The 15,669-nt window shown below is 38.4% G+C and overlaps 1 protein-coding gene across 1 annotated transcript in view; it reads left to right on the forward strand.

Annotated features, from left to right (window-relative positions):
* LOC149797237 (procathepsin L-like) overlaps window positions 1-15,669 on the forward strand; it is a 59,493-nt gene that overhangs the window by 18,825 nt on the left and 24,999 nt on the right. The window contains exons 3-7 of the mRNA XM_089961936.1: window positions 6,181-6,323; window positions 8,166-8,324; window positions 10,038-10,070; window positions 10,607-10,795; window positions 12,004-12,169. Of these exons, the coding sequence (XP_089818062.1) occupies window positions 6,181-6,323; window positions 8,166-8,324; window positions 10,038-10,070; window positions 10,607-10,795; window positions 12,004-12,169 (690 nt within the window). The remainder of the gene's footprint in view (window positions 1-6,180; window positions 6,324-8,165; window positions 8,325-10,037; window positions 10,071-10,606; window positions 10,796-12,003; window positions 12,170-15,669) is intronic.

A 15,669-nucleotide genomic window follows, 5' to 3' on the forward strand; every position in this document is an offset into this window, starting at 1 on the left:
TTTGTCCATCCTCACTATTTGCCGGTCAGCAAGTCGTATTTGGACACGGTCAACATTGCTATAAAAGGAGATTTGGGACAAAATATTCCATTCACCAAAGGAAAAGTCACGGTGAAACTCCATTTTCGGAAACGGTTTTCTCACGACTCTTAAGTCATGTATCCAGTGTACCGAGGGGTTGCTCGACAGCGAGGACACGGTTTAGGAGATATGTTAAAATCGGCCTTTCATTCGGTGGCCCCGGTGTTGAAACCGATGGTGACACGCGGATTGCACGCCTTGAAAGATGCGGCACTGACGCAAGGCAAAGAATTTCTCCAAAATGTCATCATCGACAAACAAAACCCTAAAGAAGCCTTCATGAGGGCAGGCAAAAATGTCTTGCTGCAAACGGGCAAAGACCTTTTGGGTCGACGAGAAACACCTATAAATGCCCTGCCCTGCAGGCATTCAGCAAGGACAAAGCAGAAAGAGACGACGCAGAAAACACCCTTTCACCAGACTTCAAGCTAGAAAGGCCAAGAAAAGAAGAACCGTTCGAGACTTAGACGTTTTCGATTATTGAGACACAGAGAAAAAAAATGATGCACCGAGAATCTTGTGCTTGTTCCAAGACGGAACTGGACCTGTTTGCCATGCCCCCCACCATGATGACGATGCAAGAATCCCAATGGGTGGAATCTCACCCCGTCTCCTCACTGACCGATTCCGCTCCCATCGAGTTTGAAATCAAAGGACAGCCCGAAGATTACATCGATCTGAATAGCAGTTACTTGTACCTGAAAGTCAAAATTCTAGATAAGACTGGAGGTGCTATAGACGATGAAGCAGTAGCTCCCGTCAACAATTTCATGCATTCCTTGTTCAGTGGAGTGGACTTGTACTTGAATAACAAATTGGTCAGTAGCAGCATGGATACTTACCCTTATCGTGCCTACCTGGAAAATCTCTTGACGTACGGAATAGATACCAAGAACACTCATCTCAATGCCTGTGTGGTATGGGAAGCTGACGAACCTACCAAGTTTGAAATATTGGAAACTGATGAAAAAAAAGACAACAATGATGGATTTGTAGAACGAAGAAAGAGAATCACGGGAGTCGACACAAGTTTAGAACTGATGGATCGTTTGCATTTGGACATGTGGTTGCAAGAAAAGTATTTGCTGAACGGGGTGGATGTCCGCCTGAGACTGAATCGGAGCAGTACCGCTTTCCATTTAATGGCTGATAGTGACGGTTACAAAACCAAAATCCAAGAAGCCAGACTCTACGTACGCCGTGTGGAAGTGTTACCTAAAGTGGGAAACGACATCAGTCAGACGTTGAGCAGAACGACCGCCAAGTATCCCATACGACGCGTGGAAGTGAAAACCTTCACCATTCCCAAGGGACAGCGATCCATGATCGAAGATTATCTGTTCCAAGGACAGTTACCCAAACGTTTGATCGTTGGTATCGTCGAGAATACAGCCTTCAACGGAGCTGCCGAAAAAAATCCTTTCTACTTTCAACACTTTGGCGTGTCCAAAATCGAAGTCAGTCGCGATGGCAAAACCTTGTGTACCCGACCTTTCGAACCTGACTTTAAAAAGAAGAATTACTTGAGATCGTACTTGTCCTTGTACGAAGCCACCGGACAGTTAGGAACCAATACTAGTCACGGTATTACGTACGAGGATTATGCAGGAGGCTATGCTTTGTGGGCTTTTGATTTCACTATAGACCAAGGCAGCGACGAGGGACATTTCCACCCTATAAAATCCGGCCAGATTCGTATGCATCCTGTATGCAGAATTCGATAATACGATAGAAATCAACAGTTTGAGAGAAGTCATTCTAGATTACTAGAAGCCATGGAAGACTGTTATCCCTCTTTACCTAGTGGAGAAACTTTAGACATGAAATGTGAGGAGAGTGTGGAAAAAGAAGAAGTGTTCATGATGAAGTCAAGATGGCCAGAACAAGAAGCCCATTTAGTCTCCTGTTTTGCCAAACACTTGGTCGACAAAATGACGGAATTGATCAAGAAAAATTGCTATGGATGTCAAAACGATCATCCCAGTCAAATTCAACACGATAAATGCCTGATGCTGAGTCAAGAAGAAAAATTGGACGAGTATCTGGACGAAGCTTGGAGTCTCATCTGGAACAAAGACGTGTTGCACCAGTGGTATAAAGACTTGCGTGAACATTCTTGTCCACCATTAACCACTCAAGAGATCCATCGTATCGAAGCTCTCCTGAATCAGAGTGAGGAGACGAAACGAAGAAACGGTTACTCGTCAGACATTTTTAAGCAAAAAGTCAGGATCGAATTGACGACTTATTATTACCTGTGAAGAAGAAAACACACAAATCAATGGATACCTGGGAACTTTATTACCTTTTGAACCACAGTTCGTATACGGCTTCTTGGAATCCTGTCGTCTGTGCTAAAGATGAACTCCCTCATCGCAAACCTAAAGACCATCAAGCTTACGTCATCAACACGGACGAAAGTCATCTCCCAGGAACCCACTGGGTAGCCGTCTACTTTCCTCAAGAAGGATGTGTGGAATATTTCGATTCGTACGGATTGCCCCCTTTGGAAGACGATATCATCGACTTTATGAGAAGAAATGCTTAAACCACCCGATTCAATAATGTGAAATTACAAGGCACAGATTCCTTGGTGTGTGGACAGTACTGTGTGTATTTTCTGCATCATCGCAGCCTGGGCTATTCCTTAGAACATTTAGTAACTCATTTTGATCCTCGTTCTTCTTTTAGAAACGATGTGAAAGTAGATCGATGGTTCTGTGACCATTATGCTTATCTTTTGTCTCAAGCTAGGAAACGTAGTGTCCATCAATGGCCTAATGATTTCCAACAGTGGAAATCACAATTTCATTCACAACGTTGTCAGCCCTGTTTAAAGTAGATTGCCAATTGAGAAAAAAATGTTTGTGATTTGAAAAAATGTTTGATGTTATCATGTTGGATTATTGTTAAAAATGTTAGAGTTGTTGTTTAGTGTTAAGTGATTTTTGAATAAAAAATGTTGTGTTTTGAAAAAAAATGCCTTTGTCTTTTGTTTAGCCATAAGAATGTTGGATTGATGCTCTTTAATTTCTTACTATCCCTCTCATGACACTCACTGAACGTTGCGGCTCGAAAACCGTGTGGGGGATGTTTTCCTTCACGTCCGCGCTTTGACTTTAAGAACCGGGGTTGTTTCCAGTCTAACCATCCATTGTCGACTCATCCTCCTAAGAAGATGTGTTCCAAACTAGCTAAGCTCAACGAAGCCTACGTGAATTTGCATAGGGTCAGACACAGTCTGATACCGAAGCCAGAAGAAATAGAGAATGTGAGAATGTTAAAAATCACTGAAGACCTGATAGAAGAGCTCTTCAGAGAAGAAATGAACAGGTAAAAAGAAGAATGGACGGAGAAGTACAGACTTCAGAGACAGCAGCAACAGCAGCAACAGCAGCAGCAGCAGCAACCTGAAGCTGACAGAGGCTTTGTCGATTGTCGTATCGACACCAAAGAGTTCTTCTTCTCTTTCCGAAGAAGCAGACCTATCGCCAGAAAGTCTATCCTCAGAGGACATCGCATTCTTAGAAACTAAAAAAGATTGCCATAGCAAACAAAAAAACAGCCCTTTTCAGGGCTACCCCAATACTCTAGAAAAGAAATAACGATCCATTTGCCAATGTGTGTAGGTAGAGTAGTGTGAATATAAACACTAACTCTTTATTGATAGTGAGAGTGTATGTGTTTGTGTGTTTGTAAGTGCTCACGTACGTTGGTGTGGATAGTAGATTAAAATCATGTTTTTTGGTGTTTGAGGTGTATATTTGGAGTTAGATTGGATTGCTTTGCGTATGTAAATAGTCTATTGAAGTGATTTATAAAAAATTTTAAAATAGTGATGGGCAGCATAAAAAAGTGAGTGAGTGTTTCTTTTAGGTCGGCGCGTTGTTGTTTTTGGTCATGATCTAGGTAAGATCAATTTTATGTTTTTAGGGGATGTTTTCCATCACGTCCGCGCTTTCACTATAAATTGAAACTCGCTCGGCAGTCTAGCTACCCTTGTTGATTGATCAACACCAAAAATGAACACGAGACTGGAGGAACTGTTGGAACTTCATGTGCATCTGGAATATGCCAGGCGCATATTAAATGAAGTGGCCGCGGAAGCCATTGTGGAGGAGGGAAGGATAAGAGAGGAGGAGGAAAGAAGAAACAAAGAAGAGGAGGAGAGAAGATATAAAGAAGAGGAAAGAAGATACAAAGAGGAGGAGAGAAGATACAAAGAAGAGGAGGAGGAGGAAAAGGAGAGAAGAAGAAATTTCAGAATCCCGGAAACCGAAAATTGGGATTCTGAAGCCACATATCCTGCCTCTGCTCTCTCCTCCAAAAAGGTAAAAAGTAACTGGGGGACAAGATGTGTATGTGGCGCCAGGCCTGGAAGGTGTCACCATTAACCAGGTGTCCATGAAGTTCAAAAAAAACCCAGCCCTTTTCAGGGCTACCCCAATACTCTAGAAAAGAAATAACTATTAATTTGCCAATGTGTATAGGTAGAGTAGTGTGAATATAAACACTAACTCTTTATTATTAGTGAGAGTGTATGTGTTTGTGTGTTTTTGTTTGTAAATGTTCAAGGACGTTTGTGTGAATAGTAGATTATGGGTTTCTTTATTGTTTCTTAGCGTATGTGGAGAGTATAGTTTGGGTTTGATTATATGAAATGAGAAAAGTGGGGGATGTTTTCCTTCACGTCCGCGCGTTGTTGGGTCATGATCTAGGTAAGATCAATTTTATGTTTTAGGGGGATGTTTTCCTTCACGTCCGCGCTTTCACTATAAGAACCCACAGTATTCGTCGTTCAAACCATTCTACAAAAAAGATGGCTTCTAACCAAATGGACAAAATACAAACATTGCAAGACGTTTTAGACAACTTAGGAATGATGGAGCAGATGTTAATAAAACTCGTTGAAGACCATTATTCCTATAGTCCCCATCGTGTAAAGATGGAAATTAATAACTTAAAAAAGGTTAAGGACAAGATTAGTGGTGTGATGAAAGAGATAAAGGAGGAGAAGGAGGATGAAGAGGAAAGAATAAGAATAAGCAAATGGAACGAAAAAATTGAAAAAGAAGAAGAAAATTAGAAGAGGAAGAAAGAAGAGGAGGAAGAGAAGAAGAAAGAAGAGCAGGAGAAAAAAAAAGAAAGAGAAGAAGAGAAAGAGTGTAGGAGATAAAATAAGAACTTGGTGGAGAAAAAGAAGAAATTAGAAGCAGAAGAAGAAGAAAACCCAAAGGCCCTTTTCAGGGCCAGCCATATTTCTCGAAAAGAGATAGCCTTTCCATTGCCTACCCCTTTTTTTAAATTTAAATTTAAATTTAAATTTACATTTAAATTTAAAAAAAAATCCCATATTCAATTCCCCTTGTCCATAGACAAACCCAAACTCTATTCCCCCATGTTAAATTCCCCTTTGTACGTAGAGTGACCCACGATTTTTCACCATGTTCAATTCCCCTTGAGGCTAGAGTGACCCAAGACTTTTTCACATGTTAAATTCCCCTTGAGGCTAGATTGTCCCACGATTTTTCTCCATGTTAAATTTCCATTGAGGCTAGATTGTCCCAGGGGGTCCTGTAATGATAATTCCCATTGAGGCTAGGGTATCCCCCCTAACTACTATGGTGCCAGCCTTACATCGATATATGACTGATACAATGGCCATCTTGAAAATCCTATTACTACCTTTTGAACTGCCCAAATGAAAAGGTTGCCAGACTTGTATCTAGTATGACTAATACAACAGCCATCTTGAAAATCCTATCACTAGTCCTTTTGAATGGCTATCACTACTCCTTTTGAATGGCTTTCATTATTTCTTTTGAATGGCCTAAATGAAAAGTGTGCCAGACTTGTATCTAGTATGACTAATACAACAGCCATCATTGTATTGAGAGGTGAATATGAAGGGGGCATTGTATTGAGCAAGTAAAAACAACAGAATACATGGAGGGGTGTTAATCGCTAAAATTAGAAATTCAGTGTGATTTTAAAATATTTCTTACTTGGACAGAGCCTATTTATAGCCTATGGGTACTAGGAAATCTCTCCTTTTCTTAGATCTGTAGATTTTAGTATTGGTTTATTCTACCTTTTTAGACAAACAGTATGAGAGCACAGACGAGGAAGCCTACAGGCGCTCTGTTTTTACTGAGAACATGAAGAAAATTGAGATCCACAACCAGAAATACAAGAAAGGAGAGAAAAGTTACTGGATGGGAGTGAACAATTTTTCAGATCTGGTAAAGTATTTTCTGATGATGCAGTATAATGTAAAATTTGTTAGAGATTTTTTTTTACCTAGACAAGTTAACCTGCAGCTTGGCATTACATCCTGTATTCCAACAAAATATCTGTTTTATGGATTATTTGTAGGCCCTATTTGCAAACTTATTTAGTGAAGCTCACTGTGTGGTTTAAATAAGATCTGTATGCAAGGAAGTTGAAAATTGTAATTAATTGATCAGGGCTTTTTAGGACTGAATTTGTTGACATTCAAGAGGCTGTCAATAAACCTTAACTTCTGTCAGAATAAAACACGTGCTTCCTGTGTTAGTTGATTGTTTAAGAAACATAATTGACTTCAGGAATATTCCTTTCCATCAATTTTTTTATAGAAATTATATGCTTTGATTTGGTTATTGTAAAATCAGCTTATAAGATGGTTTCTGTGAGTGAATGAAAATTATTTGTTATGCTTGTTTTGCTATGATCGGTCTATTCAGTAAGCTTGGAATCTTTCTAAAATCAGCTGTGGTGATTTTTTTTATCTTTATGGGGTTTTTAATGGATGCTATGGAGGGAACTTTCTTGTGCAAAAAGCGAAAAGGAAAGGTCACTGTCTTGTAAGGGGACATCCATAGATGAACCATTTTGGAGAATTTTACCAACTTGAAAGGCAGTATGTACCATACCTATTGAGCTGATAGCGGAAATGACTGTAATATAGCACACACTATCAGTAGACCCCCATCAAACAACCCACCCCCCCAACATCTTTTTAGGCTGATCACATGAATGTCATGCTTCAACCAGCATTATAGGTTGCTCACCAGCAGTTTGCTCAGTCCTGGTATGAAGATAATGGCTAAGTAGCGGGGTAATTATCCTCGATTATCTGAAATACTTATCCAGGAAGTTGTAAGAAAATGTATCACTGAGTGATGCAGCCTGGAATCAGGTACAGAATGCTTATTTAACAGAACGTCTTTTAGAGGTTAGCTGAAAACAAAATAGCATAAAAGCATGTTGGAGGATTCAAAAGCAACGTGGCCGAAATAGCAAATCCGGACTGTGATAGTAAATAGGCCTGGATAGAATACTAGACCAAATGTTGACTAAGCGGAGGAAAATTAATAACCTTCAACTACACCATATGACCACTGCAGTGGCCTCGTGGTTAGAGCCTCCGCCTCAGATGTGGGAGGTCGTGGGTTTGAACCCTGGCCGAGTCATACAAAAGACTTATTAGAATGGTCCTTACAGCTGTCTCGCTAGGCACTCAGCATTAAGAGGTTAGTGTTAGGACTGGTTGGCCTGGTGTCAGAATAATGTGACTGGGTGTAACATCATGCTACATGTCTGCAGCATGATGCCCCAGTGCTAAACATCACTATAAATGGCCACACTGCAGACATTGTAGTGATATGACTGATTTATTTTTTTAAAGCTACAATAAAAATAAAAATCATACACACTATACAATATAGGTCACTGAATGTTTTTGTACTTGCTTCTCAGCAATACCTTTTTCAGATATAATGAATTGAATTGAAAAGTTTCAGCTACCCAAGTTTCTTCTGGATACCTATGCATACTTCTTAAAATTGTCCTGTCTATATAGAATGTAAAATAAAATTGGTGATCAGATTTTATTTGGATTTTGGACAGTTCACAGAAAACATCTTATTGGAAATTCAGTTATTAAGGTACAATATCCTATCTTAAAAACTGCAGGACAAGGATGCCTCGCTAACTAATAGATTTTAGAAACAAACTTTGAAGGGTTAGATGCTGGCAGTCTCACAACTCAGAGCTATGCTATACGTTCATATAATGTTTATGAATGGTATTCTCTTTTTCAGAAAGCAGAAGAGTTCAATGCACTGCATAGTGGATGTGTAAAGATGAGAGTCAATCTAACAGATACTACCTGCAGTACATTCCTACCCCCACATAATGTGATGCTGCCTGATAAAGTCGACTGGAGAGAGAAGGGATATGTAACACCTGTTAAGGACCAGGTATGCTGGGACTGTTGTTGTTATTCTTGGTTTACTGTGTGAAAACATTTGCTGGAGTGCAGAACAGAACAAAAATTTAATTCACTCATGATGACATCCAAGGACATGTAATTGCTGCATGTTCAAGGGTTCAGAGTTTGGATTACATGACCACTGGCATATTTTTGGACATGATAAAGTTTTAGAACCACTTACCTGCCAAGAAAAATGCGTTTTACATAGGTCAGGCATCGTGAAAGTACATATTAACGAGTTATAACCATCTTGTTAATTTAAGAATAGCAAGTCTTTTGTTGTCGCACGTGTAGGACACATAGCAGAGATTAGCATCGCTGTTACTAAAAGTGTTGTTTGAATAATCATCATCATTAACTTTTAACTCTAAAGATAGAGTGAATTTAAGAACAAAGTGAGGATTAAATAAACTGTAATTTTCTCGCAGAAATGTGGAGGGGAAACGGACATCTGAAGGTCCACCACTTTGATCAGTTTTACGCCTAATTATTTTGAAAAAGTTATAAATATGCTTAGTATCATTTGTACACAGGTCTGTCTTGTTGGTTTTGAAACCCTGACTTTAAAAGTTAAGAGATTAATTATTTAAAGAGAGATTTTAATTTAGCATCAGTCTAAATTGAGATGTCATTAAAGAAAGTAGCTCTGTATTGTGGTCTATTTGGTGGGTTGACTTTGGTAACTCCCCAGCACAGTGAATGACATGATAAAGTATTTTGCTTGTGCCAAGTGACTGTAAGTAGGCTAATTAGTCAACATTACTAGGAAAAGTAAACTAATGGATACTGTTTTGTACACCATGTTTAATATGGATAGATAATGAAACTTCATTTACTCAACCTGTCGCATTCTCACCCTTTCTAGCTAAACCAGAACATTAAGAAATGCTGCCTCTAAGGAGTGTTACTCTCTTCTTGTGATGGAATATAAGACATTCTTATTTGACTAGTGTTAGAACTAAGGTTAGGATTAGAGTTCTTGCAGTTATGAAACATGCAGAGTAAAGTCCTCGTATAAATTTTGTGCCATGTACAAGATTCTCACAATAAAATGTTTTAAAAACAATTTTGTGAAATCCTGGAATGTGAGTTGGACACTAGTTGAATATATTTATAAAAACAATTTCTTCCCAGTTAAGCTTGCACACTTCATACTTTGTTTCCTTATAGATTAGCTATTAAATGTAAAAGTCAAGCAGTATACATTATTATTTCGTACCCATTTAACCATAACATGGTTGATCTGATATTTTTATTCAGATAATTAGTCTGCTTCTGTATCACATACCCAGATTGGAACTTAATTGGTGTCTCTTTGACATCTTCATGTTAATGTATTTAGATACAGTGAATCAGACTTTCACAAATCCCAAATTGTTTAAAGCTATGAATATTCCAAAAGTGTAAAATATGAGTTATGTAATACATACAAAACCATGTTTATATTTTGTCACCATTGGTGGTGCGTAGGAGAACACGCTTGATTTGGCTTTTGAATGCATTTCAGCATGGCAGCCTTGACATCTTTCTGCCATATCGGACACTTTCTGTTTACCAACTTGTAAATAAACATGTGTGCAGTTTTATATATATTTCACATTGAAAAGAAGCCAATCATGCCCAGGTCTGATGAATTACAGTTTGAGATAAATCTGGGTTTTCAGCCTGTTCTTAATATTTACTATCTTTCCTTTTTCAGGGTCAGTGTGGCTCATGCTGGTCATTCAGCACAGTAAGTATTTTTACAGTACATGTTTGCAGTTCTGGATTCTTACATCAGAAACGTGATAGTTTCCATTTCCTGAAGTTGTTTCACTGTTACTATGCACAAAAATTGATTAAATTTCCAGTTTTTTAGACTCCTCAGGTGACGATTATTTTGTCCAAAAATCCGTTATTCAGAATATCAGTTATAATCAATGAGGATTTTTTTGTTCCATATGGACAATCAGTTTAAACAAATGACATGTAAATGATTGGTGATTTACAGCATAGGCAGTTTTGCAGTGTTTTTGACTCGTATCAGTCAGCCATTTGAGTTATTTTCCCAGCCAACCTGCCATATATTATGGGGTAGTAAGTCAAGTCTAGACTTTGAGCCACTGAGGATATGAAATGAGAACAAGGGTGAACAAGTTTCAAAGACTTTGACATAAAAAGAATATTATATGTGGGAGAGGGGATTTAATGATATTCTTTTCTTGACAAATGTCTGAATTATGGGACAAAACTAAAGGGTTTAAATTGCTTTGCTCTTCTCTTTCTCAGACAGGTTCACTGGAGGGTCAGAACTTCCACAAGACCGGTAAGCTGATCAGTCTTAGTGAACAGCAGCTGGTCGATTGCTCTGGTGACTTCGGAACCCAGGGCTGTAGTGGCGGTTGGATGGACCAGGCCTTTGAGTACATCAAGAAGTATGGTATAGAGACAGAGGAGGCGTACCCATACAAAGCCAAGGTATAAATATATATTTAATTGTCTTGCCTTCACTAGTAAATGGCTGAACATATGTATCACAACATATGATCAGCTATCATGCAGTATAACATTCTGTGTGAAAGGTTTATTATAGGTATCTCCAGGAAGATTATGTGGTAGTACATGTTGCAGATGAGACAGCGATTTGTGTATTGCATATGAATCCATATTTTTCCTGAGTCCAAGCAATATCTCTCTTAATTCCACTCAAGAACACTTTTCACCAGCAAGAGTGCAAAATGGTAAAAACTCTTTGAACACTGTGTCATGTGGTACCTGTCTGAAATTGTGTTAGGGCTGTTCCAATAAAACATACTTTGGACACAGGGAAGGCACTTATAGTGTGGAGTAGTCTTCCAATGATGCAATGTCAAATTTCTTTTGGATTTTCATGTTGAACTGATTGATTAATCTGAGTACCCTGTTTGAGCCTTCTCTGGATACCATGTGTGATCAAATGGAACAGCACTTTATCTTTTTATTATACACACCCAGTGTGAACAGCAGGTCAAGGTCCAGTACTCCATTGTAAATATGAATAGAGTGTTCAACAGTCATCATAATCCATGGTTTTATTGTACAACAATATCAGAGCTCATAGTAGTATACACGTATACAAAAGCAATTGAACATGTATGGTGTTTAGTGCTTACTTTATTTTGGAAATCATTAATAACATGTACAACAATGACCCTGATAAGCTGTTACATAATGCAACAGCAGATCTAGATCTACCCTGCTAATGTTGGGATATATGTTTTGCAACTAATCTGTTTTGTTTTTAGAATTGAATCAATTTTTTTGTGCAAAACTGCTTAATTTGGCAGACATCTTGATATGGTGGCCATCTTGAAAATCTTGTTGTTGCTTCTTCTTAATAGTTTACCCGGTGAATGTAGGTTCTCACTACAAGACTTCTAATGATGTCTGCATTGACTTAAATGAAAACGGTGCCGATTTTACATCCAGCTTGGAAATCTTGTTATTGCTGAAGAATTTTTGGCCATGAAAACAAAGAAACAGTCCTATCTTTGTTTTCCTGGAAATTATTTTTTGCCAGTAAAGTGCTAATCCTTAGAGGGAATTTCACGCAGACAAGTTTGAAATGTAACTCATCACACCAGTGAAGATTTGAAATGAAAATCTTTGATATCTTTACCATCAATGTTTCTTTATATTTTTAACAGGATCAAAGATGCAAGTATAGTTCCTCCAAGGTAGTCGCAAAGGACACTGGCTGTGTGGATATCGAGAGTGGCAGTGAATCAGCCTTGCAGCAAGCTGTTGCTACCATTGGTCCAATTTCCGTAGCTATTGATGCCAGTCACAGTTCATTCCAGTCATATTCAGGAGGTAATGACAAAACCTCCCATTTTTTCTTCACCTTAGGAAGCTATTTGGATCATCTATTACCCAGCCTCTGTAAGGAAAGTAGTTTACAGTGTTTTCTCCAGTTTTCCAAGATAAAGGGTCCCTTAAGTTCCCCTTTTTTCAAGTTTAAAGACCAAAATAAGTATAGTAGCAGTGTCCTATTTTGCCTTAGCTTTAGACCTAAAGAGCTGATGGGATGGTTTATTGTCCATCATCTGTCCATTAGCCCAGGTTTATTATCACTACTTCTCCAAACTACTGGGAGGTTTGCCATGAAGGTTTTCACTCATTCATGCCATGGTCTAGTGGGTTCTGGATGAAAACAATACTGCTTGCAAGTCTCACATTGCGGCCTTAGTGGCCATCTTGAAAATCTTGTTGTCACTACACCTACTTTGATGGTCATATCAACATGGGGTTTTGCTGAAAGACTTCTTATGATATTTACTTGGTTCTAACTGAGATTGGTACTTATGTATGGTGTAATATGGCTACAACAATGGCCAGCTTGAAATTCTTATCTTCCGAATGAATGGTCATATCATCATGTGGCTTTCACTAACAGACATTATTTTCTTGATCTTAAATTAAAAAGGCTCTGATCTGACATCCCATATGTGGCTGTCTGAAAATCTTGTAAGTACTCTTCTTCAAGGGATAGTTGCTATAGCCTGGGATTTTTATCAAAGAGCCCTCATGGTGTCGGCTTGGTCCTAAATGAAATTGACTAACCCATAATATGGACACCATGTTAGCTATCTTAAGCATATTGTTGATCTCTACTCTCAAATGGATGGTTATATCAGTGTGCAGTTTTCAGTAGTAGTCTTCTTATGATGCCTGGTTGGTCCTAACTGAAAATGGTTCCAGTTGTATGTCTAATATCGCTACTCCCGATGAATGGATGATCATTGTGACGTGGGGTTTTGACCAATGCCCTGGATTTTCTTGATGGATCAAAAAGATACTTCGAGAATTTTATGGTCCTCCTCATAGGATGTGTACAAGAAAAAAATCACATTGCAGCTGAATACGTTGTCTGACAGAATCTTATGATTTCAACTGGTCTCAGTTTCTGATTTGATCACTGAAACTTTTTACATATTGTTATCATATAAAGATGCACATCTAGACAGATTATTGTTTTAATTATTTTTCCCCAGTTATTACTCTTTTTGACTTGGAGCTGTGTTTAGTGTATGACAGAATCTTGTCTGGTTTTAGTGGCTCATCATGAAACTTTGTACATGTGTTGGCAGTCATATGAAGATGTCTGCCATCAAGAAACCGCTATGCTTCCTCGATGTGTTGTTGCATATATTACCATATTCGACCTGCAGCTGAATAATATTATAGAATCTTCTGAATGAAACTTAATTGCAGTTTTTCGTTCTACTGGTCATGGACTTGAAGAGCTTATGGGATGGCCTGTTGTTTGTCAACGTGTCCAGTAGAACAAATTTATTAGTCCTATTCCTAAACTTTTTGGAGGATTGCCATGAAACTTGACACATATTGATGTCTAGAAGGTCCTAAATGAACAAAGTGCTACTCAGACATTCAGTATGTTCACTGCAGCAGCCATCTTGAAAATCATGCCACTGCTCCTTCTGAGTAGATGGTTGTGTGAATGGGGGTTTCACTAAAACATGTCTTATAATGTCTGGTTGATACTACATGAACATGGTGCTGGTCTGATGTCCACTATAGTTATATGGCATCCGTCATGAAAACTGAAAGTGTTCCTGAGTGGAAAGTTATATATATATATATATATATATATATATATATATAGAGAGAGAGAGAGAGAGAGAGAGAGAGAGAGAGAGAGAGAGAGAGAGAGAGGAGAGAGAGAGAGAGAGAGAGAGAGAGAGAGAGAGACAGAGTCGGTTTTCACCAGACTAAATCTTATGGTGTCGAGATTGTCCTAAATTCAAATGGTTTTGCTGTCATGTCAAAAATGTTATCACTACTCCAGAAGAATGGATTGTCATATCAACACAGGGTTTTCAGTAAAAGACTTATTATGATGTCTGGGTTGGTCCTAAATGAACGTTATGCTGATCTGACATCATTATGGCTGGCATGACAGCCATCTTGATAACAATGTTATTTCTGCTTCTCCCAAACGGACCATTCCAGTTGCCACAGTGGTTAGAGTGTCCGTCTCAGATGCAGGAGGTTGTGGGCTCGCTTGTTTGGTGCTCAGCATTAAGATTTTTGTGTTAGTACTGGTTGGCATGATGTCAGGATAATGTGATTGGGTGGAACATAATGCTACATGCCAGGAGCATGATACCCCAGTGCTAGACATCAGTATAAACTGCCACATGGCAGACATAGTGATATGACTGGAAAATTGGTAAAGGTACATTAAAAATCCAAATAACACACATACACACATTCTCTCTCATCCAAATGGAAAGTTATATTGGTGTGGGGCTTTCACCAGAAGACATATTATGATATCAGGTTGGTCCTTAATGTGGCTGCCACAATGAACGTATTGATAGTCTGGTCCCTAATTCTTATGAATGGTTTTGTCATATCAAGAAGGATTTTTACCAAATGGACATTAACTCATAAAATTATTTCTGCTGTAACAAGCCAGACTGGAAATAAAAAATTCCAGGCTGATCCAATTCCTTGTTCTTAAACAAGAAAAAGCACATAGATGTTTTATTTACATTTCAGGAGTGTATGAGGAGGATGAATGCAGCAGTACCGAGTTGGACCATGGTGTCCTAGCTGTGGGATATGGCACAGAGGATGGTAAAGATTACTGGCTTGTGAAAAATAGGTATGAATATGATGTACATTATTGTATATGTTATCGAAAATGTTTATTATCAGTTATCCAAATGTTTGGTACATCCAATGCCAGCACCAGATCCAACAAAGGTTTGGTACATTCAATACCAACACGATATCCACTGATGTTTGGTACATAGAATACCAGCACCACATTCCACAAATATTTGGTACAACCAATACCTGCAAAATATTCCACAATATTTGGTACATCCAATACCAGCACCACATCCCAAATGAGTTTGGTTTATCCAAAGCTAGCACCATATCCCACAAATGTATGGTATAATACCGCAAACATTTCTGTATTACTCAAACTGTTCCTAGAAGAGACATGCACACAAGTAAATACATACCTTGAGCTAGTGTAAACAAGATTTTTGACATAGGAATATACACTTTATCAAACCAGTTCTTTCAGCTGTCTTCGAACAAAACAAAAATGTAGTTTTGTATTATTAATATTTTAACACTTTCCAGATCATTTTAACTGTTCAGTGTTGGATTAATTCAGAACAAATTTATACCAGTTTGATTTGGTTCATCTAAGAATATTAACACATGGTCACAAGTGTAGGCAGGTGGTCAGTAATTCAGAGGTGGGTGGAATGGGGGCTGTCATGATGCTTTTCAACATTAGTTCTTAAATCATTAAGAAGCACATGTGGGGA

This window comes from Sinohyriopsis cumingii, chromosome 6 (genome assembly GCF_028554795.1).
Source record: "Sinohyriopsis cumingii isolate HCF-2022 chromosome 6, ASM2855479v2, whole genome shotgun sequence".
Taxonomy (NCBI): domain Eukaryota; kingdom Metazoa; phylum Mollusca; class Bivalvia; order Unionida; family Unionidae; genus Sinohyriopsis; species Sinohyriopsis cumingii.